The sequence below is a fragment of the Labeo rohita genome, chromosome 12 (genome assembly GCF_022985175.1).
Source record: "Labeo rohita strain BAU-BD-2019 chromosome 12, IGBB_LRoh.1.0, whole genome shotgun sequence".
Classification (NCBI taxonomy): Eukaryota; Metazoa; Chordata; class Actinopteri; order Cypriniformes; family Cyprinidae; genus Labeo; species Labeo rohita.
In genome coordinates this window covers 28,514,615-28,542,528 of record NC_066880.1, presented here as the reverse complement: position 1 = coordinate 28,542,528, position 27,914 = coordinate 28,514,615, and the positions used below count along the sequence as shown (strand labels likewise).

At 37.7% G+C, this 27,914-nt stretch overlaps 1 protein-coding gene across 1 annotated transcript in view; it reads left to right on the top strand.

Moving 5' to 3' along the window:
• Window positions 1–730: 730 nt before the first annotated feature.
• radil2b (Ras association and DIL domains 2b) overlaps window positions 731–27,914 on the top strand; it is a 47,490-nt gene continuing 20,306 nt past the window's right edge. Inside the window, 8 exon segments of the mRNA XM_051124867.1 lie at window positions 731–1,205; window positions 3,265–3,582; window positions 7,890–8,122; window positions 8,985–9,316; window positions 13,427–14,056; window positions 18,356–18,393; window positions 18,507–18,685; window positions 18,768–18,880. Coding sequence (XP_050980824.1) covers window positions 1,072–1,205; window positions 3,265–3,582; window positions 7,890–8,122; window positions 8,985–9,316; window positions 13,427–14,056; window positions 18,356–18,393; window positions 18,507–18,685; window positions 18,768–18,880 — 1,977 coding nt within the window. The 5' untranslated portion in view covers window positions 731–1,071.

The window sequence follows — 27,914 nt, the reverse complement described above, 5'->3', positions numbered from 1 at the left end:
ATGGATGGATGGATGCATAGAAGATAGATGGATGGATGGATGCATAGATGAATGAAATGGATAGATGAATGGATTTATGGGTGGATGGATAGATGGATAGATAAATAAATGGATGGATGCAAGGATGGATGGACAAATGGATTAATGATAGATGGTTGGATGGATACAAGGATGGATGGATGAGTAGAGGGATATACATGGATGATGGTTGGTTGGATGAATGGATGGATGGATACTTGGAAGGGTGAATGGATGGATGCATAGATGGATGGATGGGTGGATACATAGATGGATAGATGCTAGGACGGATGGACAAATGGATTGATAATAGATGGATGGATAGGTTGATGGATGGATAGATACATAGATGCAAGGATGGATGGATGAGTGTAGGGGTATACATAGACGATGGATGGTTGGATGAATGGATACATGGACGGATGCAAAGATGGATGGACAAATGGATTGATAATGGATGGATGGATGGATGGATGAAGTGTTAAAATGATAAAATGATAAAATACGTTAACAATGATGGATTTAAGTCTGATAGTTTCATTGGTGAAAAGTGTTTAGAATGTATTTATACCATGGTATGTTAGTAGGTATGGTACTTTTTGTTATTATTGTTTTGATACTTTTCCCAGTAGTTAGCCATCAACTTTCAGAGTCCGTTGTGAGGAACCTCCCTTCAGGGCATCAGCAGCACATTTGGTCAGTCCGTCTGTAGCTGCGTCTCAATATTCAGTAAGCTGTCTGTATAGTCAGCATTTGTAAGCATCACAGGCACGCGCAGCATTTTTAACAGAGCTGACTCGGGAACGCGCCCATGATGCCCACAAGTGCTGCCCACGTAGACAGTTCAGCACGTTTGAGACGCAACGCGTGAGCAGAAAGTTTTCTTCTGGATGTCATTCTGCTCGCAGCATTGATTTGAAGAGTTCACGTTGCTTCTGGAGTGATGTCTGCCGGTTCTTAACGGAGTATGATATGTGTGCTCGGGCTGGTACGTGCCGGTCATTCTAACGGACCCGTTACTTTGACGACACGAGCTCCGGACAGCTGTTGGGAATGATGATCGGGCAGGAGCGGAGCTCACAGACATCCAAACCGCCTCCTCCAGCCTCACCTGCGGCTTTACCGCTTAGCGCGTCCCGCAGAAGATTCTCACGGGTCGGGAGGAAACACAGTAATGGATCCGTCCAGTAAGTTGGCATTTTTGAAGTCCCACTTACATATACAAAGTTCAAAAAGGACTACATTTGTCATTCATAAGCTGTCTTTTTGATATAAGTTCTATAGTAGATATACAAGCTACTGTCATAAGAGCTCTTATATTTTAGACTTAACTTATTTTTAAGTCTCTTACAAACTTAAAGCAACTGGTGTTTCTCCTCTTTTTTATGTTATATTAAAGTAAAATAAAAACATCTAAACTTTTTTACCATACCTTCAACATTTAATCATTTTTTTTAAAATGGCTTTTAAGATTTTTACATCATTCTAAACCAAGACTTTCAATAACAAAACTGTTCCTACTACATTTTAAAAGACTACTCATCTAACAGAAAATGCATTCTGATAATGTTTTGGTAATGTTACAGTACCATTAAGTTAAGAAAATGTTATTTCTGAATGTTTTCTCAGTGTTCAAAATGCTTGTTTTTGTTTTTAAATTATGCAAATGTTGAATGAACATTCCATTTTATCCTTTTGGAAACATTATGAGAACTTTAGTTTTGAATGTTTTCTGAACGTTCTAAAACTGTAGCAACATAAAAAATGCTTGAGATTAAATATGAGATGTTATGTGTGAAAAATATCAGGGTAAATATCAGAATACTTACACTGCTCTCCAAAAGTTTGGAAACGCCCTAGAAAAGTGGGGTTTTGGACAATATTGGCAGGAATCCTTTTTAACTTGTGATAATTTTGCACTGATAAGGGACAACACAAACTATGAACACATATTTTATTACATAAACAGTTTATACATAAAAACTTACATTTTCAATTCATCAAAATATCCACCATAATCTGGGCCTGAATTCATTGTATTCTAAACTTAATTGCCAATCAGTCTTTGAAGCTATTAAGGTGTGCTGACCCAAAATCTTTTAAAACCAAATTAAAACCAGTAACCAGGCGTCACAGCTGGCAAAGGGGCATGTCTGACTTTGGCGTGTATATATTGCCATTATTACGTAATCAAAATAAAATTATTATTGCTATATCTTCAATGACAATGTGAAGTTACTTTAATGTATTTGCACCAAAAAATGATAAGAATTTATGCTGATATCGTCCAAAACCACACTTTGCCAGGGGTGTTTCCAAACTTTTGAAAGGCAGTATAATCGTGCATTTGCGGTCAAGCTGCAATTTTGTTGAGTTATGTTAAATAGTGGGAAATTGTTCAGTTGTTTTTATGATACAAAAAAACGTATAAAATTGGCAAAATAGGTCGGTGCCAATAGCCTCGTCTCGAGGTCCTTTGCCTATCCCGCTCCCCTCTCTCCTCACAGCCCTTTCCTGTCATCTCTCTATTGTCCTATTACAATAAAAGGCATAAAAATAGATTTATTTATTTATTTATTTAAAAGACAACTTTATTTCTTTTAACAACAACAAACAAAAAAAAAACTTTTCATTGCACACAAAGTTCTTTATAATGGAAACAGGCTCTGTAGATGTATGATTAAAATGTTCATCACTAAGAAAAATGGTTCTTTTAAGAACTGTTCACTGGACGGGACTTAAGGGAACCAAAAATGGTTCTTCTATGGCATCACTGTGGAAACACCCTTTTCTAAGAATTTTCTAAAGAATTTATGGTGGAAATGTTCACATGTTCTTCAAAAAAAATTACACAAGAATGATTTCTTCTGTTTGTACAGTTTTGGACACTGTTAGTGGAAAACTGAAACAAGTTATAATGTAAAATGCATGTTGTAAGAGATTTTTTTTAGGGGCAATAGGTGAAGAAACACACACGGTCCTCCTGACGCAATTAGTGAAGTCTGAAAAGGAGCTTTTGTACCACTGCTACTGAAGTAAACTGATTACAGGATTGGACGAAATCCTCAAAAGTATTATGCAGGCTGCAGAGCTTTGTATGAGAGATTTTTTTAAGTCTCTTCGTGCATGTTGTGAACATTGCTGTTCATTAACTGGATGCAAGTAGTGTAGCAATGAACAGCCAGATGTAAGTTTGCATCTACAGTCCAGTAGAGATCAGAGCAATCATTTTGGTGCCTCTTCCAGGTCCAGCTCATCCAGCGGCACGGCCAGATCAACGGAGAGCGTGGGAATCCGCCAGCCGGCGAAGAACAAGATCCGGCGTCACCAGCACCGACTGTCTGCGGTGTTCGGCCGTGGGCCTCGAGGAGGTTCTGGAGAGATGGCTGCTGCGGGAGAGGAGGTGCTAGCGACGGACGACCCCTCCGAACTGTCCAATCACATAACGGCTCCAGGCATTCTAAAAATTTTTGGCACTGAGATCTGCGAAGGAGCCAACTACAAGAGCGTATTGGCCACAACACGCTCCAGCGCCAAAGAGCTGGTTAAAGAGGCACTCGCCAGGTGAGGCCAGAGAAGAATGCAACTGATTTTGCAGCTGAACTTTAATCTGTTAATTGTCTCTCCCCCCTTTTTGAGCAGAGACATAAAAAAGCATTATTCAAACTTAAATGGTTGTAATTTGTAATGCTTTGGAATACAGACAAGCTTATAGATTTTTACGTTTACTGTGAAGCAAATTCACTGCACTAAACATTATTTATGTTATACAAAAAATATATTTTACAAAAATAGTTCGGACTCTGACATTGCTAGAAATGTAACGCCATATATCTAACTAAGTTGTGTTCCGAATTTGAAGTTGATATCACAAAAATTGAGGTTATTGTACATTTTGTTTAGCCGCTAAATAACCAAACAGGTGACTAATTTTTTTTTTTACCAAAAATGTGACCCTGGACCACAAAACCAGTCATAAGGGTCAATGTTTTGAAACTGAGATTTATACATCATCCTTGCTTCAAAGCTGAATACATAAGCTTTCGATTGATGTATGGTTTGTTAGGATAGGACAATTTTTGGTCGAGATACAACTATTTGAAAATCTAGAATTTGAGGGTATAAAAAAAATATAAATATTGAGAAAATTTGTCCAAATGAAGATCTTAGCAATGCATATTATCAATCAAAAATTATGTTTTGATAAATTTATGGTAGGAAATGTACAAAATATCTTAATGGAACATGATCTTTACTTAATTTCCTAATGTTTTTTGACATAAAAGAAAAATCGATAAGTTTGACCCATACAGTGTATTGTTGGCTATAGCTACAAATATACACGTGCTACTTAGTCTATGACATTCCAGACTAACAGTGAACCTTTGCACAACTTTCACTAACATTTTTTTTTTCAAGTTATAGAAATGTTATGACAAATCTAGAAACATGCTAGAAATATGTTAGCAACATGTTAACAACATAGTAATCGTGCAAAAAACATTCTAGCAGCATGCTGATTATGTTAGAAACATGCTAGCAACATGCTAATTATGTTAAAAAAATGTTAACAACATGATAATCATGCTAAACATGATAAACATGACCAAAATGCTAATCATGCAAGAAATATGCTAGCAACGTGTTAACAACTTGGTAATCAAGCTAAAAGCATGCTAGAAACATGTTAGCAACATACTAATCATGCACAAAACATTCTAGCAAAATGCTAATTATGTTAAAAACATACTAGCAATATCCTAATGATGTTAACAACATGTTAACAACATGCTGATCATGTTAGAAACATGCTAGCAAAATGCCAGTCATGTTAGAAATATGCTAGTAACATGTTAACAATATGCTAATCATGCTAAAACATGCTAGTAACATGCTAATAAATTTAAAACATGCTAGCAAAATGCCACTCATGCTAGAAATATGCTAGCAACATGTTAACAACATGCTAATCATGTTAGAAGCATGCAAGAAACATGTTAGCAAATATACTAAGCATGCCAAAAACATGGTAACAACATGCTAATCATGCTAAAAGCATTCTAGTAACATGGTGATCATGTTAGAAAAATGTTAGAAACATACTAATCATGGTAAAATCATGTTTAAAACATGCTAATCATGCTAAACATGCTACCAAAATGCTAATCATGCAAGAAATATGCTAGCAACGTCTTAACAACTTGGTAAAAAAGCTAAAAGTATGCTAGCAACATGTTAGCAATATGCTAATCATGCTAAAACACGGTAGCAACATATTAGCAACATACTAATCATGCACAAAACATTCTAGCAAAATGCTAATTATGTTAAAAAACATACTAGCAACATCCTAATGATGTGTTAACAACGTGCTGACCATGTTAGAAACATGCTAGCAACATGCTAATTACACTGAAAGCATGTTAACAACATGCTAATCATGCTAAAACATGCTACCAAAATGATAATCATGCTAGAAATAAGCTAGCAACATGCTGATCATGTTAAAAATGCTAGAAACATACTAATCATGGTAAAATCATGTGAAAAATAAGATAATCATGCTAAAAACATGCTAACAACATGCTAATAATGTTAAAACATGCTAGCAAAATGCCAGTCATGTTAGAAATATGCTAGTAACATGTTAACAACATGCTAATCATGCTAAAAGCATGCAAGAAACATGTTAGCAAATATACTAAGCATGCCAAAAACATGGTACCAACATGCTAATCATGCTAAACATGCTATAAAATGCTAATCATGCAAGAAATATCCTAGCAACGTGTTAACAACTTGGTAAAAAAGCTAAAAGTATGCTATAAACATGTTAGCAATATGCTAATCATGCTAAAACATGCTAGCAACATGTTATCAACATACTAATCATGCACAAAACATTCTAGCAAAATGCTAATTATGTTAAAAAACATACTAGCAACATCCTAATGATGTTAACAACATGTTAACAACATGCTGATCATGTTAGAAACATGCTAGCCACATGGTAATTACGCTAAAAGCATGTTAACAACATGCTAATCATGTTAAAACATGCTACCAAAATGATAATCATGCTAGAAATAAGCTAGCAACATGCTGATCATGTTAAAAATGCTAGAAACATACTAATCATGGTAAAATCATGTTAAAAATAAGATAATCATGCTAAAAACATGCTAGCAAAATGCCAGTCATGTTAGAAATATGCTAGTAACATGTTAACAATATGTTAATCATGCTAAAACATGCTAGTAACATGCTAATAAATTTAAAACGTGCTAGCAAAATGCCACTCATGCTAGAAATATGATAGCAACATGTTAACAACATGCTAATCATGCTAAAAGCATGCTAGAAACATGTTAGCAAATATACTAAGCATGCTAAAAACATGGTAGCAACATGCTAATCTTGCTAAAAGCATCCTAGCAGCATGGTGATCATGTTAGAAAAATGTTAGAAACATACTAATCATGGTAAAATCATGTTTAAAACATGCTAATCATGCTAAAAACATGCTAGAAAAATGCCAATCATGCTATAAATATGCTAGCAAAATGTTAACAACATGCTAATCATGCTAAAACATGTTAGTAACATAAAAATCATGCTGAAAACATGCTAGCAACATGCTAATCATGTTATAAACATAGTAGCAACATGCTAATCATGTTAACAACAACTTTCTTAAAGTCATGTTGTTAACTAATGTTGAGAAAACACTTTGAGATCAATATTCTCAGTCTCAGAACATCCTTGTGATGATATTTTTACTTGATAAACATTCTAAGAAATTTTTTTTTTTTGGAACATTTAAATAATGTTATAATCACAGCAAGAAAACTGGACATTTTCATGTTCTTAGAATATTGTATTAATGTTCAAATAATGTTATATTTTTACATTTTATAAAAGGGTATCAGGGCAAAAACTAAAAGACTTACCCAGAAGTAAATGTAATTATACTCATTCAGTTATACACAGGATCGTATGAAACAATATTTAAATTTGGCTGATAATATCTGATAGTATTTAAAAAATATTTAGATTCATAATGTGGTTGCTACTTTGAACAAAAGCCCAGATGATTTTCTGAATGGTTTGGATTTGATTAAATGCACAAAACTGCCTTTGTGCACACTGGTTACAGTCCATTGTAACGGCATGTGAAGTTTTCATACCAAATGTCTCGGTTGGTTTGGAGAAGTTTGAAATTCAAGGCAAAAGAATTCCTTGGTGAAGCCACTTTGGATCGAATGCTGCGTCAGCACTCAGATACTTAAACTCCTCCATTCTCTCACAATACTACAGCTAGGATGTGTGCCTGAAAGTGCCGGCTTTTCTTGGACTGTAATGTTTTACTGTAGCTTTAATTTATGACTAGGATGCATTAAACTGATCAAAAGTGACAGTAAAGACGCATGTTTTAAAGAACAATATAATTTCTAATGTTACAGAAGAGTTCTATTTCAAACAAATGCTGTGTTTTTAAACTTTCCACTCATCAAAGAATCCTGAAAAATAAAATGTGTCACAGTTTCCACAAAAATATGAAGCTGTTTTCAGTATTGATCAGAAATGTTAGAATATTAGAATGATTTATGAAGGATCATGTGACACAGAAAACTGCTAAACAAATTCAGCTTTAAATCAAAGAAATAAACTACATTTTAACATATATTCACATATATAAACAGCTATTTGAAATTGTAATATTTCACAATTCCAAATAAATGCAGCCTTGGTGAACAGAAGAGACGTCTTTGCAAAATATTAGAAAATCATAGTGAACTCGAACAGTTGTGTGAATATATATCCTATTATTTCATATACATCTGTTGTTCTGCTGTTTGTGTTTGTTTCAGATACTCCCTGAGCAAAGCAGACGCTGATGACTATGTGTTGTGCGATGTGATCGGCTGTATTGGAAACCAGTGTTGGAGGACCGAATGTGTTCGTGTGGTAGGAGACAATGAGAAGCCGCTGCTGCTGCAGTCGCTCTGGAAACCCAAAGAAGGATACGCTCGCCGCTTTGAGATCCAGCGCAAGGTCACTGTAGAAGAAAACAACTCTAAAGACAAGGACACTGTGACCGCTGGTACACCTCGACACGATTCCTCCTGCATAATCATGTTCAGCTTTTCAAATTTAACCCACTTGTATGATTTTTTGCAATATTTGCATACTGAATTGTGATTGGCTGTCTTTCTTACACCTATTTGCATAAATTGTGATTGGTCTTGCATATAAATAAAGTATTAGTTCACCCAAAAATGCACGCACCCGCAGGCCATCCCAGATGTAAATGAGCTTGTTTCTTCATCAGATTTGGAGAAATGTAACATAACATCACTGTAGTGAATGGGTGCCATCAGAATGAGAGTTCAAATAGCTGATAAAACATTACAATAATCCACAATAATCTACACTAACTTTTTAAACTAATATGCAAATCCATAATCCATAATAAAGCTTCCTTCAGTGAAACAAATCATCTCCTGTTATGTTTCACATCTGTGCAGATTTCTCTCCTGATTCAGACGAGGCTTCTTTTTCAGCGTTATTATGGATTTGCTTCTTATAAACATACAGCTTTTGCCTTCTCAAGATGTTAATTAATGGACTGGAGTGGTGTGGGTTACTTGTGGATTATTGTAATGTTTTTATCAACTGTTTGGACTCTCATTCTGACGGCACCCATTCACTACAGTGATGTCATGCTACATTTCTCCAAATCTGATGAAGAAACAAGCTCATCAACATCTGAGATGTCCTGCGGGTGAGTACATTTTTGGGTGAACTAATACTTTATTTATATATTCTGACGGCACCCATTCACTGGATCCATTGGTTAGCAATTGATGCAATGCTACGTTTCTCCAAATCTGATGAAGAAACAAACAAATCATTTACATCTTGGACAGCCTGAGGGTGAAATATTCCTTTAACACTTTCTCCAGGCATAAACGCACAGGCACGTAAGCTGCAGAAGACGCGCTCCAGAGGGAAATCCGTCCCGCTGGACGTATGCGTGAGTGACGACGCCGTGAACGGCCGACACAATCTGTTCAAGAGTCTCAGTGAGACGGATCTGACAGCCGAAGCTCAGAGCACCTGTACGGAGCGAACGCAGGAGGAGGATCCAGAGGCCGAGGCCGACAAAGCAACACAGTGTCCTGCTAATGAACGGGAGGAGACGGAGAGCAGCGATGACAGCGCCACACAGTATTCCATTCACCCGCCTCTGGACTTCCCCTACTTCCTGCTTCTGCAAGGCTTCAGTTACAGACAGGTAGACAGACTCACACTATATCTGTGCTGCTCCTCCCTCTCGCTCACTTCACCACTGCATCTGTCTTTTCTCCAGACCATCACACACACGTGCCACTGTTTCTGGAATTCAGTGGCATGAAGGTTGTTATCAGTGCAGCATATTTGGGCTGGCTTGAGAAAACTAACTTACTGATCTACTACTATTTAAGCTTCTTCTTCTTCCTCTGAGCTACAACCACCAAACTCAGGTCAGACCTTTAGAATGGTCTGACTCAGGGTGCTTTATCTTTTCTAACTGATCAGACTTACATTTTTTCAGTAAACAGACTTTCAAATCTATGAAAAATCCCATTGACTTTCATTGAAGGGGTAAAAACTTTTGTACAATAAGACTTATATAGTGTTTAATCTGTCTATCACTAACAAAGCTTAATGACTATTTTAAAACTACAGGCTAAATCTGCTGGTTTTTTCACCAGGGTAATATTGCTAAAACATGTTAATCATTATAGAAACATGCTAGCAACATGCTAATCATTGCAGAAATATGGTAGCAACATGCTAATTATGCTAAAAATAATTTTAAAGACACAAATAACATGTTAATCATGCTATATAAATATGCTAGCAACATTCTAGCAACAAGCTAATCATGATGAAACATGCTAACAACATGCTAATAATGCTAAAACATGCTAGCAACATGGTACTCATGGTAGAAATATGGTAGCAACATGCTAATCATGCTAAAACTCATTTTAAAGACGTGAATAACATGTTAATCATGCTATATAAATATGCTAGCAACATGTTTACAAAATGCTAATCATGCTAAAAACATGCTATCAACATGGTAATCATTGTAGAAATATGGTATCATTATGGTAGCAAAATGCTAATCATGCTAAAATATGCTAGCAACATGTTAATCATATTAAAGATGTTAACAACATGCTAATCATGCTAGAAACATGCTTGCAAAATGTTGATGACGGTATATAAATATGCTAGCATCATGTTAACAAGATGCTAATTATGTTAATACATGGTAACAACATGCTAATCATGCTAAAAACATGTTAATCATACTAGAAACATGCTAACAACATGGTACTCATGGTAGAAATATGGTAGCAACATGCTAATCATGCTAAAACTAATTTTAAAGACGTGAATAACATGTTAATCATGCTATATAAATATGCTAGCAACATGTTTACAAAATGCTAATCATGCTAAAAACATGTTAATCATGCTAGAAACATGCTTGCAAAATGTTGATGACGGTATATAAATATGTTAGCATCATGTTAACAAGATGCTAATTATGTTAAAACATGCTAACAACATGCTAATCATGCTAAAAACATGTTAATCATACTAGAAACATGCTAACAACATGGTAATCATGGTGGAAATATGGTAGCAACATGTTAACAACATGCTAATCATGTTTGAAACATGCTAGCAAAATGCTAATCATGCTATAAATATGTTAACAACATGTTAACAAGATGTTAATAATGTTTAAACATCTTAACAAAATGCTAATCATGCTGGAAACATGCTAGCAAACAAACGAATCATGCTAAAGACATGCTAGCAAGATGCTAATCATATGAAAAACATATTAGCAACATACCTATCATGCTAACGACATGCCAACAGCACGCCGATCATGTTAGAAACATGCTAAAAACATGCTAATGGTGCTAACAACATGGTAATCATGTTAACAACATGCTGATCATATTAGAGACATGCTAGCAACACGTTGATCATGTTAGAGACATGGTAGCAACATGCTAATCATGCTAAAAGCATGCTAGCAACATCTAGTGTAAGCTTTCAAACTTTTAAACTTAAAGTTTTTTCACAAACTTCACTCATTTAGTTTAGGTTTTATACAGTTTACAATTCAAATTAAAAGTTTTACTTTAAAATACATTTTAAATCATTACGTTTTACACACTAAAGCACATGTAAAATACTTGATTATAATTGTAACTGTGGAGTGTTATTTAATATTAAATTCAAATTAATATTTTTAAATGTACTAAAATGCAACGTCATCATTACAAATGTGTAATTGCAAATATTTTTCAAATACAAGTTTCAATAGAAATGGCATTAAAGTATATTTTAGTTTAGCATAAACTCTTGTCAGTGCATTGAGCAGTACATCATATTTCAAAGACAATCATATAAAAATGACATATAAAGATGTACTTAAGTCCTACTTAAGTGAGTAAAAAACACACTTAGGTTGAGCTAATTGCATTTAATGTCAATTTAAACCATTTTCATGTAATTGTAAATAACATAAAAAAATTAGTGTCTGAAAACATTCTTTTGAAGTATATTGTTTCCATAACTGTTTCCATAAAGAGCACAATTCCAGCTTTTATTGCAATTTGAGACTTCAGCTTGATGTTTATCTTGTTATAAACCAGTGATGTTTGACTCCAGAATTATAGGGATTTTCGCTCATTTTATTTGTTTTAGGAAAATGATTTATTCAGTGATCAGAATTCACAATCTTACAATCACAAAGATTCACTGCCTTTACACTGGGTAATACAACACAGGTGACGTCAATGAACCATGGAAAAAAATGTTCCCACATCCCTTCGATTCCATTGGAAAATAACAGTGTGTGCCAAACAGCGGAAAAGCGGCATGAAAAATGAACACGTATGCAAAAACAGGCCTAAGTGTTCACGCTGGACAGGAAGTGGAGTGTCCAAAGTGGAGCGTCCTAAGGGCGGACACACTTCCTGTTAGATTGACTGTGTGCGATGACAACCGTAAATGATCAAACACACACATGCGCACGTGTACACACTCTACATGTAAACTTGTGTTATGATTATTACACTCTATGTCCATATTAACAGAAGCCAGCCTGTTCCTGGGAACCAAACCTATGACCTTGGCATTGTTTGTGACATGCTCTATTATTTCAGAATCAGGAATGTTCAAACTGTGGACATTATTATTATTATTAATGATACTGTAATCATTTAAAAAGCTAAAATAATATTATATATATTCAGTACTTCAGTAAAAGCAATTTATTATTACCACATTAAAAGGTACACTGTAAACAAGTTTTCATTATTATTTCTAATGTATTATTATTATTATTATTAATGATAGTTAATAATTCTAACTCAGCACTATATGGCTGGCATTCAATGAACCAACAACAGGTTGTAAATTAAAAATCAAACACATAATTGCTAGACAATTGTGAACAATTATTAATAAGCAATTTGAATAATAATATTCTATTTAAAAAAAAGTGTTTTAAAAAATATATATTTTTGACTTAAAAAAACAGTTCATATTTATAATAACACAATAATTGGTTTACTGTAATAAAAATGGCCTCATTGTTATTAATTACATCTTACTGTATTATTATTATTATTATTATTGGTAATATAAGATACTATTATTATTTTAAAATGGTAATAATACTAAAAAATTAGAAAAAATAAATATAAAACATATGTAATATTATATATATTATTTAAAATATATATATATATATATATATATATATATATATATATATATATATATATATATATAAATATAGTATAAAAAAATCAAAATTAAACATTTACTTCATTAAACCAGTTCATTTAAATCTTACCACAATTAAACAGTACACTATAAAAAAAAGTTTTAAATAATTACTTGTAACATTTATGTTTAATATTATTACTATTAATAGTATTAATAATAATAATAATTTCATGATTTTCACTCAGATTCAGTTTTCTCAGATTCCATTTTATTAGTAATAAATTCAAAGTGGTCCAAAAAGTGTAATAAAAGTATCACTGCAGGTTATAATTTATTTTATAGTTTTGTTTTTTTTTTTATCTACACATTTAAGACAACAACTAAACTTAAGATTTCAGTTTTAGTGTATTGACACTTTTTTAATAAATGACAAAGACTAAGGATCGTTTACTGATTTGTGGTATTTCCTAAAATACGATATGTGGATTAGAAAAACATTCTAAAGAAATTATTACAATTTCTCGTCATATTTGAAGTTGCCAAAACATCTAAAACACTGCATTGAATGTGTTAATGTGTTTCATTCCCTCCTCAGGATTTTGTCATCTATGCACTGATCAATAGCAGCACAGTATTCGGACGCAGTGATGAACAAACTCACAATGACACTGAGAGAGATGTTGATCGCATGAATCTCTGGGCTCCTGATCTAATGGCCAATCACTGCAGCGTCCAGCGTCTGGATGCCAATCGGGGCCTAGCGGCTGGACAGTCCGGGAGTGTGACCCAACTGAAACCCCTCGCCAGAGCAAAGGTCAAGAGGAACGGAGCTGTCATCAAGCACGAGGTGGAGCTGCAGTCAGGAGACATCATCGCGTTGGGCGATCATTACCTCTTCATGTATAAAGACCCCACCTGTCCAAAGGTCGCGACCCCTGCAGAGGTCACTCACCGACGGCCTCCTCTCTGTAAAACCTGCGTGAGAGCGAGAACATGCTTCAGAGACGTGGATGGAGCGGAGCTGCTTCTGCCGTATGACGTGGAGCACGAATCCAGGGTCCTGAAGGAGATCTTCAGCGTGGTTGAGCGGGATCCGGCCGCACACAAACTGACCGCGGCCTTCCTGCTGTGTCTGTGTCTCCAGCAGTCCGCCGCTCATTTCTCAATACCGGCCCTCCGGCGACTGCTGCTACAGATGGCCAACGAGCTGCAGACCATCGTACGGGTGAGTTTATTGAGTCATTTCATGCGAATACGATTGCTTGTCTTTTGGCCAGTGTTTGGATTTATCGTAATGTTGAGAGGAAATGCAACCACATTATAACCACAATATGATTAAAGGGATAAGTTACCCCAAAATGAATATTCTGTCATCATTAAAGTGTTTTTTTCTTCTGTTGAATACATAAAAAGATGTTTTGAAGAATCCTGGTAATCAAACAGCTGATGGTAGCCATTGACTTCCATAGTATGGAAAAAATATCAGTGGCTACCAGTAACAGTTTGTTTTCCAGCATTCTTCAAAATATCTTCTTTTGTGGTCAACAGAAGAACGAACTGAATATATTTATGTGAACGTATTTTAAGACAAAGCTCTTGTTGATGATTTTCAGTTCTGTTCAAGGTAATTGTTTTAATAGTTCTTCAATAACTGAAGAATATGTAAAATGATGGTATTTGTGGTGAAAAAAACCCCCACCCATATTATTATTGGGGATTAACGAAAAGAACAAAAATTGATATGATGATAAAATCTTTATTCTTTATTTTTTTAATATATATTTTTCTGTACATGAACATATTTGAATGACAGTATATTTATTAAATAAAAATAAATTGTTTTATCAAAATAAACAGAAAATGAAGTGACTGTTTGGAACAAGTATTAATTTAGATACCAAAAATAATTTTAATTTTTCTAAGATTTTTTAAAAGATTTTTAAACAAAAAATAATATGTAATATATAAAATATGATTTGATGTTCTTACAGTAGTTTTTACTTCCTAAATCAATGAGTGTGTTAAACAAATCAGCTTAGTGAATGATTCAATGACTCTTTGTTTAATTCCTGACTGAATCAAAGTTTTGAATGAATCAGCTGAATGAATGATTCACTCAAATATTCACTCATATATTTTTAATAACTCACTTGTCACCTTTTACTGTCGTTATCATAGTGTTATGATGTAACATGCAGAAGGTGGCATTGAAAAATCCAGCCTATTAAACTAATAAAAATTATTTTATATCTAATAATGTTAAGAGGAAATGCTATCACAATATAAAGAATATGGTTATCTAATATCACACAAGCAGAACTGCACATAAACAACAGTTCAAGTTTATATTTACTTTTAGACAAATTATATAAAATTATATCAAATATAATTTATTTTTAGTACTGTATGTTATGTTATTTTAGGATCTCATTAGAAGCTTTCGGAATCTTTACATTTTTTGTACTTTTTGAACTTATATATATTTTTGAAATTAACATTTTAATAACAGAATCTTTAATGAACCATTTTTTTTAATTCAACAAAATGAACAGAAAATAAAGTGTTTGCTGAAATTATTGTTTTCAACAAGTATTAACTTAATATTATGCAAAACATTACATTATATAAAATATAATAAAATACATTTATGATTTATTTTCCCACAGTATCTGTGAAACGAATCAACTAAGTAAATGATTCAACGACTTACTCATAAAGACAACCATTTTTTAAATTCCTGACTGAAACAAAGTTTTGAACGAATCAGCTGAGTGAATGATTCACTCATAAAGACTCACTACTGGTGTTATGACGTAACATGCAGAAGGAGACACTGAAAAATCTGGCCTATTAAACTAATAAAGAAAATTATTTTATTACTAATAATGTTAAGAGGAAATGTTAATATTAGTTAATATTAAGTTAGTATTATCTTAGACAAAATATATGAAATTATATTAAATATAGTACTATGTAAACCATATTTGAACCTTTCAGAAACTTTATATTTTTAATATATTTTTGTATTTTTAAAATAAACATTTTAATGACAGAATATTAGGTGAACAAAAATAAATTATTTTATCCATCAAAATAAACAGAAAATGAAGTGATGAGTGGATGCAGAAATGATTGTTTTGGACAAGTATTAACTTAGATATTATGTTAGCTACAATATAATTTTTGTTTTTATAATTTTTTTTTTTTTTTAAATAAAACACTACATTTATGATTTATTTTCCCACATTAATTGTGATTGCTTTTTAAATCATTATGTTAAACGAATCAGCAGAGTGAATAATTCACTCACTAATATAATTCACTCACTAATACAGACAGCCAGTTTCATTCCTGACTGAATCAAAGTTTTGAACGAATCAGTTGAGTGAATGACTCACTCATAACATGTTATGGCGTCACATGCAGAAGGAGGCAGTGATAATCTGGCCCATTAAACTAATAACAAAAATCGTTATATAATTTTTAATAATGTAAAGAGGAAATACTATCATAATATAACCAGAATATGATTATGCAATATCACATTAGCAAGAATCCACATAAACAACAGTCCAACTACACTGACCAAAATTATAAACGCAACACTTTTGTTTTTTCCCCCGATTTTTCATGAGCTGAACTCAAAGATCTAAGCCTTTTTCTATGTACACAAAAGGCCTTTTTCTCTCAAATATTGTTCACAAATCTGTCTAAATCTGTGTTAGTGAGCACTTCTCCTTTGCCGAGATAATCCATCCACCTCACAGGTGTGGCATATCAAGATGCTGATTAGACAGCATGATTATTGCACAGGTGTTCCTTAGGCTGGCCACAATAAAAGGGCACTCTGAAATGTGCAGTTTTACTGTATTGGGGGGGTTCAAAAACCAGTCAGTATCTGATGTGACTACTATTTGCCTCACGCAGTGCAAAACATCTCCTTTGCATAGATTTGATCAGGTTGTTGATTGTGGCCTGTTATCATGCTGCAACATGAGGTGATGGTCATGGATGAATGGCACAACAGTGGGCCTCAGGATCTCATCACAGTATCTCTGTGCATTCTAAATGCCATCAATAAAAAGCACCTGTGTTCGTTTTTCATAATATAAGCCTACCCATACCATAACCCCACCGCCACCATTGGCCACTAAATCCACAACGTTGACATCAGCAAACCGCTCACCCACACGACGCCATACACGCTGTCTGCAATCTGCCCTGTACAGGGAAAACCGGGATTCATCTGTGAAGAGAACACCTCTCTAAAGTGCCAGACGCCATCGAATGTGAGCATTTGCCTACTCGAGTCGGTTACAACGACAAACTGCAGTCAGTTTGAGACCCCAATGAGGATGACGAGCATGCAGATGAGCTTCCCTGAGACGGTTTCTGACAGTTTGTGCAGAAATTCTTGGTTATGCAAACCAATTGTTGCAGTAGCTGTCTTGCAGGAGAAGTGCTCACTAACACAGATTAAGACAGGTTTGTGAACAATATTTGAGAGAAATAGGCCTTTTGTGTACATAGAAAAAATCTTAGATCTTTGAGTTCAGCTCATGAAAAATGGGGGCAAAATAAACAGAAACCAAATTGACTGCTGAAATGATTGTTTTGAACAAGTACTAACTTAGATATTATGCAAAACTAAAACTAAAATCTCTTTACTAATACCATGTTACTCAAAATATTTGTAATCTCTGTTTTTATAAGATTTTTTTAAAGCAAAACAAACTACTTTTATGATTTATTTATTCACAGTAGTTGTGATTGTGTCCTAAATCAAGCAATGTGTTAAACAAATCAGCTCAGTGAATAATTCAATGACTCACTCATGAAGACAGCCACTTGTTTTATTCCAGACTGAATCAAAGTTTTGAACGAATTGGTTGAATGAATGACTCACTCGTCGCCATCTGTTGGTGTAATGATGTAAAATGCAGGAGTCCAGCCTTTTTAAAGTGACAAAAAAAAAATGAAAATTCTGAAAATGGAAATCACTTACTTTCTCTCTTGTTGTTTCAAACCTGTGACTTTCTGGTTTCTAGTTGGTAACCAGAATAGTTTAATTTCCCATTGACTTACAAGCTGTGAACATAAAATACAATGGAAGTCAATGGGAACTGTTTTCTTACAATACCAATATTATACAATATATATATATATATATATATATATATATATATATATATATATATGTATATATATATACATATATATACATATATATATATATATATTTGGTTCTACAATAGTAATAAAGTCATGTGTAACTAACTGGGTAATATATGACTTTTAAAGTGCTTTTACATCCTTTTAGAAACTTAAATGCTTGTAGCTGCATGAAAAACAGACTTTAAATGTTCTGTGTAAGATAGAAAGTAGCCAAATTTAGCATGAATTTGAGCAACATGAGGGTCAGTAAATGGCAGTGTTTTAATAGTTCTGCAGCTGGTCACTAGACATTTTTAGTCTTCCATGTTTTGCATTGTAACTGTACTGTATCTTTTATACTTAAATACAGGAAAAGGCAAAAGAACTGGCAGCTTTGCAGCCTGAAATGTAAGAGCAGGAACTAATTTCTCATCAATTCATAACCAGAGGAATTAAAATCCAATATCTCAGACACAGCTTACATTAAAACCAGATTTTCCTCGCTCTCCTGATGCAAGCAGAAGTGAGTCAGACGCGGCAGACTGGCCTTCAGGCGCCGACACGCTGATCCGGGGTCTGGAGCCGCTGGTCCTCTGGATGTCCAACTCCATCCAGATCCTTCACTTCATCCACCAGGAGGTTCCTCGTCTGCTGCACCGAGTCTCTCAGGAGGAGGAAGAGGAGGAGGAAGACTGCATCGGTAAATCAGTCAGTTCTGATGTGAATAATGTGATGTGTCCCTTCAGATTCAGTATCTGTCCGTGTCTGTGGTTATATGTCAGCGGTGCTGGAGTTGCGTCTGTCCTCCGTGCGCTCGGCCAGTGAGGAGGCCATGACGGTGCTGGAGGAGGTCCTGATGTTCACCTTCCAGCAGTGTGTCTACTATCTCACCAAGGTCAGGCCTTCTGCATACTTAAATTGATATTTCATCCAAAAATGATCATTCTGTCGGCATTTATTTAAAAGCTGTGCGACTTTCTTCTGTGGAGTTATTTTAGTACATCAATTTAACAATTTTTTTTTTTTTTCAGTCAAATTTTTTTCCCTTGTTTTTTCATTTTACTTTTAGTTATACTTAATTTTGTGAATTCATTTGTATTTTTATTTTTTATTTTAGTTGCAATTTTAGTGTTTTTCTTGTGTTGTCATTTTTATTAATATTTTTAAAATGTCCATATATATATATTTTTTTTTATTTTAGTTTCAGTTATTTTAGGGCAGCAGTTTACTTTTTTTCATATTTCTTTTTTTTTTGTTTTTGATATTTCACAAGTTTTTTTTATAATCTTCTATAATTTGTATTAATTTTTATTTCAGTTTTAGTTATTTTAATATATAATTGTGATACTACTGTATGTTTTTATTAATATTTTGAAATCATTTTTATTTTAGTTGCAATTTTAGTGTTTTTCTTGTTGTCATTTGTATTAATATATATTTTTAAATGTCCATATAATTTTTTTTTTTAATTTCAGTTGTAGTTATTTTATCATTATTATTATTATTATTATTATTATTATTATTTTTATTCCAGCAGTAGTTATTTTAGTACAACAATTTGACAATGTACCAGGGTTTTTTTTTTTTTATATTTTCTGTTTTAATTTTAAATTTAGTTAGTTTTAGTAATTGTTTTGACATTTTACAAGTTTTTTATCTTCTATAATTTGAATTATTTTTTATTTCAGTTTCAGTTATTTTAATATATCAATTTAACAATTTATACATTTATACATCAATTTATACATAAGCAGTACTTGTGACCAGTGTTATTTTAGTATTACTGTGATACTACTGTAGTTTTTATTAATATTTTGAAATGATTTTTTTTTTAATTTTAGTTAAAATTTTGGTGTTATTGCTGTGTTGTCATTTTTATTATTATATTTTATTTTATTATATTTTAAATGTCCATATATTTTTATTTTTTTATTTTAGTTCTAGTTATTTTATCATTTTTATTATTATTTTTTATTTCAGTTGTAGTTATTTTAGTACAACAATTTGACAATGTTCCTTTTTTCATAATTTCTATTTTTATTTAAATTTTAGTTAAAGTTTTAGTAATTGTTTTGTATGGGTTTTGTGACATTTTTACTAGTTTTTGTCAAAGTTTTAATAATGTTCTTGTGTTTTGTTAATTTTTTAATATGCATATAATTTTTTTTTTTTTTAGTTATTTTAGTACATCGGTTAAACACAAAAGAAGGTACACTGGCAGTGCTTGTGACCAGTAGTATTTTAGTGTCATTGAGATAATGTTATTTATTAATATTTAAAAATGTATTTTTATATTTTCTGTTTTCATTTTAATTTTAAATTAAATTTATATTTAATTTAACTTTCTGTTTTCATTTTTTTCAGATTTTTTTATATACTTTATACATAATCTAACATAAATGTGTATCATTTTTATTCATTTTCATTGCAGTTTTAGTTATTTTACTGCATCCGTTTAGCACAAAAGACATTTTGAAGAAATTCTACGTTTTTCGTTTTCTTTTTTGTCCATACAGTCATCGTCAATATGGTTCATTGTTGTTTTGAATGAACTGGCTGTTTGATTTAAATATTCATAAGGCAGTATATTAAATATACAAGTGCAGATAGCAGCAGGTTAAATTTGTGACAAAAGAAACTAGCAACAGATTTTTTTCTTCCGTATTATGACGCACATTTGAAGGTAATGGATTAATAAAAAAGTAGGGTGGGATTTTGTTTAATGCATTGGATATTCATTGGCTGTTGAGATGTGGGCGTGGCTCTCAAGCATATATGCAAATGCATATGAGATTGAAGGGGCGGAGCTTAAGAGCACTGAATGATTGGAGAAATCCTGCATTGGTCCCCAGAGTGAAGACTGAAGTTTCACTGGAGGATCCAGGACAAAAAAAAAAGAAACATATGCATGTATAAATAGTTCACAATAAGATCAATATAATGAATCAAGAAAACAGATGCATGTGTTGAAATGTGGAACAATGTTTGACTGAATTCACTCTTGGCAGTGCAGTGAAATGGGGTCAAAATCTCTCTTTACACCACAAAAATGTATATGTTACATATGACCAGCTTGATGGAAATACAGATTGTGCTTAAGAAAAATAACCAGACTCCACAGCTTTACCCTGTGAGCCTGTTCAAATGATGAATAACACAGGTTAGCAGTCCAGAGAAACTGTAACTGTGATCTCAAATGCTTCCAGATGTCTTTACTGCATCTGACCTTGATGGACCTCTTTGGCTCGTGGACATCAATGAATGAATCTAGTGTGCCATACATGGATGTCATGTTCATATCATTTACAGTACTGCTTTCCCACTGTATGTGCTTTTGTTACATGATTAGTAACATTGAGATACTCTTATAGCTTTTATTCAGATTTTTTTGAATTAGTTTTTAATTTATATATTTTCTGCTTTCATTTTAGTTTTAGTTGTTTTTATTGTATCGTATTGATATAAATGTCAATGTAGTTTTTAATATTTTTATTTCAGCTTTAATTATTTTAGCACATCAATTTAAAAATTAAATTAAAATGAAAAAGAAAATAAAAAGTCCAATAAAATAAAATAAATCATATATTATTATAATATATTAAATAATATGTTATTTTTTCTTTTTCTTTTTAAGTATCTTTTTTTATTTATTATTTTTATTTTAATTACAATATTTTAGTAATCACTTCAGCATTGCAGAAAATATTGCCAGTGAGCAAGACACAGATGGGAGTGACAAAGAAAAATAAGGAAGTAGGGTTTTTTTTTTTATAGTTAACTAAAACTAAAACTGAAACTAAAAACCCTTAAAAACATTTTTGTTACTTAAAATAAAATAAACAATTAAAATATTAAAAAAATACATTTTATTTCAGTTAGTTGCCTAGGCAAGATTTCTCATTTTCATTTAGTGTATTTTGATGATATATTAAATTACTAAAACTTTAACTGAAATAAAAATTAATGGAAAAAACAATAATAATATATACATATATAAAAAAGACAACAACAAAAAACAACAACAAAAAAAATAAAATAAAATGAAATAAAATAAAAAATATATTTTATTTCATTTAGTTGCCAAGGCAAGATTTCTCATTTTCATTTATTATTTTATTATTTTCATTTTCATTTATTTTGATGATGTACTAAAATAACTAAAACGTAAATGGAAATAAAAATGAATGAAAAAACATTAATAATATAGACATATTAAAAAAACAACAACTAAATACTAACAAATAAAAACACAAAAATAAAATAAAATAAAATAAAATAATTAAAATATAAAAAAAAAATTGTAATAAAAACTAAAAATTAACCCTGAATATAAGATACAATACAAAAAATAAAAAATAAAAAAATAAAAAAAATAAAAATAAAATAAAAATATTCGTACAATTTTTAATGTGCAGTTCCCCTTCAGTCGTTTCACTACGACGTTACATATGGGAACTCGCTTGAGAGTCCAATCATCTCCAAGCCTTATTCAAAAGGCCAATGAACATTCATGAACATTGGCGAGTGGTATTTGCATGCCGAGCCACTCCCCCGTATATACGGGTATATAGGAAGGCGGCGTGCAACCACTCATTCAGACTTTTGCTTTTGGAGCCTCGTCTTCTGAGCTATTTAAAAAAAGAAAAAAAAAGAAAAAGAGTTCCTGAGTTCACACTCTCTTTGCTGGCGTGCTGCCGAGCTACTAAAAGAGCTTCATCTAAAAGAGCGTTCGGCAGCCGCCAGCCTAATCCTGCGGGCTGCCGTTTTCACGGCATCAACGCCTCCCGCACTCCAGCGAGCGCCCCGTCTGAGTGCACGGTTGTGCCGCGGTTTCTCCCTGGGCGGACCGGGATTTCAAAAGAGTGAATTTCTCGCGGCTGTCGAGGACATCTTCCCGGTATGTCTCTCCGGCCGTGCGCTTCCGGGTGCGGTAGTTTCCTCGTCTCTTTGGACGGACATGATCGCTGTCTCACGTGCCTGGGCCGAGAGCACGCTGAGGCAGCGTTCACGGATGGTACGTGCGTTCATTGCGAATGTATGTCCATGGCTGCGTTAAAGTCCCGCCGCTCATTCATGAGTAGGCACCCCTTGTTGTCTTCCCGCGGTAAATCGTTGAGCCGTCAAGGTTTTTCGGCTGCCGCGGCGAGGCACTTGGGGGACATTCAGGTGACTATGCAGAATGTTCCGTCGGCCCCCAAAGCCCCGCGGACTTCTGCGTCACCGCGCAGTCCCGTTGAGCTGCCAAAGCAGTATACCTCCCCGTACAGCGGGCTGGGTATCTCCTTTTGCACTCCCCAGGAGATCGAGATGTCTGCTGCAGCATCAGAGGGAGAGTCTGACGATGAGGCTGACGATGAGGCGGGTCGGTACCCCTCTGCGGTTGCCGCCCCGTCTGAGACAGATGCTGAACTGTCGGCTATGCTCCTCCGAGCCGCCAAGGAGATCGGTCTGGACGTGCCCAGAACACCTCCGGCCGATCCCTCTAGGCTGGATGATTGGTTTCTGGGGAGGGCTCCCGCGGCACCGCCGCGCTCTCCCCCAGTGCCTTTCTTCCCGGAGGTGCATGAGGAGCTGGTGAGGACTTGGCGAGCCCCGCACTCTTCTCGTCCACGTCCCAGCTCCTCTCCCCTCGCCTCTCTCGACGGCGGTGCAGCCTGGGGTTATGAGGCGGTCCCTCAGGTCGAACGCGCTGTCGCGGTGCATCTATGCCCGCCCGGCGCTGCCACCTGGCGGGATCGGCCCCATCTCCCCTCCAGGGCGTGTGAGTTCTCGTCCGCTCTCGCAGGCCGGACTTACCACGCCGCTGGACAGGCTGCCACCGCCTTGCACGCTATGGCCACCTTACAGGTGTACCAGGCCAAGGTGTTGAAACACCTGCACGAGAGGGGTTCTGACCAGGGTGCAATGGAGGAACTCCGCGCCGCCACCGACTTCACCCTCCGGGCTACGAAGGTGACGGCGCGTTCCCTTGGTCAGGTGATGTCCACCATAGTGGTCCAGGAGCGACATCTATGGCTGACCCTGGCCCAGATGGCAGATGTCGACAAATCACGGTTTCTCGACGCTCCTATCTCCCATGGCGGCCTATTCGGCGACACCGTCGAGGACTTCGCCCAGCAGTTCTCGGCGGTTCAAAAGCAGACGGAGGCGATTAAACACATCCTGCCCCGCCGCGACATTCCAACCATGTCCGCAGGGCCCCAACCTCCGCCTGCTTGTCGCCGAGGGCGCCCCCCCGCGGCTTCCAAACGACCAGCTCCGTCCCCTGCTAAGGTACATGACACCAGATTGGCAGCCCGACGTCGAGCTGGCCGTGGGAGAGCAACCCGGAGGTGGAGAGAATCGCTCTTTGGGGGATGACAACATCAACGTCCCCACTCCCGGTGGAGGGCCGGGAGCTGTCACAGGAAGAGTCAATTCTCTCACCTCCGGGGTTCAGGCCCCGAGTTCCCTCTTTGAACAGTGCCCCAGAAGTGTCTCCTCGGATTCGGACTCGGACTCGGAGCCTGATGTCGCCAGCGCGGGAACCAGGGAAGAAGGTAAGCGCTGCCCAGTGCAGTATGACTTTTCTCCAGGACGTTCTTCCTTCTGGGATCAGTCCCCTTCCCCTTCCCCCCCCAGGCTGCCCCACTGCGGTCACGTCGGTCAACGTCCCTTTGATACCCCTGGCGACCAGGCTGGGAGCCTGGCTTCAGCTTCCCAGCCCCTCGCGGTGGTTGATTCGGACGGTACGTCTCGGCTATGCGATTCAGTTCGCCAGGCGTCCGCCCAGGTACAGAGGCGTCCTTTCCACTTCTGTCCATTCGGACACACATGCCGCTGTGCTTCGTGCGGAGGTTGCAGTCCTACTGGCGAAGGACGCAATCGAGCCTGTCCCTCCAGCCGAGATGAAGTCAGGGTTTTACAGTCCTTACTTCATCGTGCCCAAAAGGGCGGTGGGTTAAGACCCATCCTGGATCTTCGAGCCCTGAATCGGTCCCTTCTCAGGCTGCCGTTCAAGATGCTCACGACGAAGCGCATGCTAACATGCATTCGTCCCCAGGATTGGTTCGGAGCCATCGACCTGAAGGACGCGTACTTTCACGTCTCGATCCTGCCTCGACACAGACCCTTCCTACGGTTTGCTTTCGAGGGTCGAGCGTATCAGTACAAAGTGCTTCCATTTGGCCTCTCCCTCTCTCCCCGCGTCTTTACGAAAGTCGCGGAGGCTGCCCTGTCCCCTCTTTGGCAGACGGGCATTCGCATCCTCAACTATCTCGACGACTGGCTTCTCATAGCTCACTCGCGAGATCTGTTGTGCGAACAGAGGGACTTGGTGCTCCGGCACCTCAGCCATCTGGGCCTTCAGGTCAACCGAGAGAAGAGCAAACTCTCCCCAGTGCAGAGGATCTCTTTTCTCGGTGTGGAGCTGGACTCGGTCAGTATGACAGCCCGCCTCACCAACGAGAGCACGCAGTCAGTGCTGAAGTGTCTGGAGTCATTCATACACAAAACAGCGGTCCTCTCAAAACATTTCAGAGGCTCCTGGGGCATATGGCAGCCGCAGTGACGCCGCTCGGCCTGCTTCATATGAGACCGCTTCAGCGCTGGTTACACGATCGAGTCCCGAGATGGGCATGGCACCGTGGCACACTCCGGATTGGCGTTTCCCCGCAGTGTCACCGCCTGTTCAGCCCGTGGTCAGACCCGGCCTTCCTTCAGGCCGGAGTCCCCCTGGGACAAGTCTCCAGGCATCTTGTGGTATACACGGATGCCTCTTCCACGGGTTGGAGTGCTGTATGCAACGGGCAAGCAGCATCGGGCTCCTGGACAGGACCTCGACTGCAATGGCATATCAATTGCCTAGAGTTGTTGGCTGTGCTTCTGGCCCTTCGTCGCTTCCGACCGACTTTGCGTCACAAGCACGTGCTTGTTCGTACCGACAGCACAGCGACTGTAGCCTACATCAACCGTCAGGGTGGTCTACGCTCCCGTCGCATGTCACAACTCGCCCGCCATCTGCTCCTATGGAGTCAAACGTGGCTGAAATCGCTACGTGCCGTTCACATTCCAGGAGAACTCAACCGTGCAGCCGACCAGCTCTCACGGCAGTCCACCCATCCTGGAGAATGGCGACTCCACCCCGAGACAGTCCAGCTAATTTGGAGCCATTTCGGGGAGGCCCAGATAGATCTGTTTGCTTCCCCGAATCCTCCCACTGCCAGCGGTTCTACTCCCTCAACGAGGCTCCCAACAGCCTCGGCAGGGACGCACTGGCACACAGCTGGCCTCCGGGGCCCAAGTACGCCTTTCCCCCAGTGAGCCTCCTTGCACAGACACTGTGCAAGATCAGGGAGGACGAGGAGCAGGTTCTGCTGGTTGCGCCATACTGGCCCACCCGGACCTGGTTTCCAGAACTCATTTCCCTCGCGGCAGCCCCTCCCTGGAAAATCCCCTTGAGGAGAGACCTTCTTTCTCAGGGGATGGGCACAATTTGGCACCCGCGCCCCGATCTGTGGAACCTGCACGTCTGGTTCCTGGACGGACGCGTCAGACCTCTCCGGCCTTCCACAGGCCGTGATAGAAACTATCACTCAGTCCAGAGCCCCCTCTACAAGGCAGGCTTATGCGCTGAGATGGGGTCTGTTCGTCGACTGGTGTTCCTCTCGCGGGGAGGACCCACAGAGATGTACGATTGCAGTAGTGCTTTCCTTCCTGCAAGAAAAGTTGGAGCGCAGGCTGTCCCCTTCAACTCTCAAAGTGTACGTTGCTGCCATTGCAGCGTACCACGATGCAGTGGATGGAACATCCCTAGGTAAGCACCAACTCATCGTGAGGTTCCTGAGGGGTGCGAGAAGGGTTAATCCCCCCCAGGCCGCACCCCATACCCTCTTGGGACCTCTCCGTCACCCTCCAGGGCCTGCGGGAGGCCCCATTTGAGCCACTTGCGTCAGTTGAGCTAAAATATCTGTCGCTTAAGACAGCGCTCCTGACCGCACTGGCCTCCATCAAGAGGGTAGGGGACCTACAAGCTTTCTCTGTCGACGAAGTGTGCCTAGAATTCGGGCCCGGCGATTCTCACGTCATCCTGAGACCCCGGCCTGGTTATGTGCCCAAGGTTCCCACCACGCCTTTCCGCGATCAGGTGGTGAACCTGCAAGCTCTGCCCCTGGAGGAGGCAGACCCAGCCTCTGCGATGCTGTGTCCAGTTCGCGCTCTGCGTATATACGTGGACCGTACTCGGCACTTCAGACGCACCGAGCAGCTCTTCGTCTGCTTTGGAGGTCAGCAGAAAGGGAATGCTGTCTCCAAACAGAGGTCGGCCCATTGGGTGGTAGATGCCATCTCCCTGTCGTACCAAAACCAGGGAGAGCCATGCCCCTTAGGTGTTCGTGCCCACTCCACACGGAGTGTTGCCTCATCCTATGCGTTGGCTCATGGCGCCTCTCTAGCAGATATCTGTAGAGCTGCGGGTTGGGCGACACCTAATACCTTCGCCAGGTTCTACAACCTTCGCGTAGAGGCCGTATCCTCCCGTGTCTTAACATAGACATCACAGGCGAGCGGGAGTCCGGCTGGTGTCGGCTTGCTGCGCCATTCCTAATGGATCCGTGCACTATTTCCCTCAGTTGTTCCCTCCGGCGAACCTGGGTCCTCCATTCCCCGCAGTCAGGCCTAGTGCGGAGTAGTGCTTGTCTGTGCTCCGGTTGGGTCTCCTTCGCCCAGCAGGTTGTGGCAACATGTTTCAGTATTTTTCCACGGTCAGCCAGAAGGCCGATGTTTCCCTCATATATCCCTAAAATCTATGGATATATTGAATTTCTTGTGTTCCACATGTAGAGATTTCATGTGCTCCGCCCCCCCAACTCCTGCTTCAGTACAACTGGCATCCCTGTGGGGCCCCCTATTGGCCCCCAGGGCGTTGGGAAGGTTACGCTCATATCCGTCTG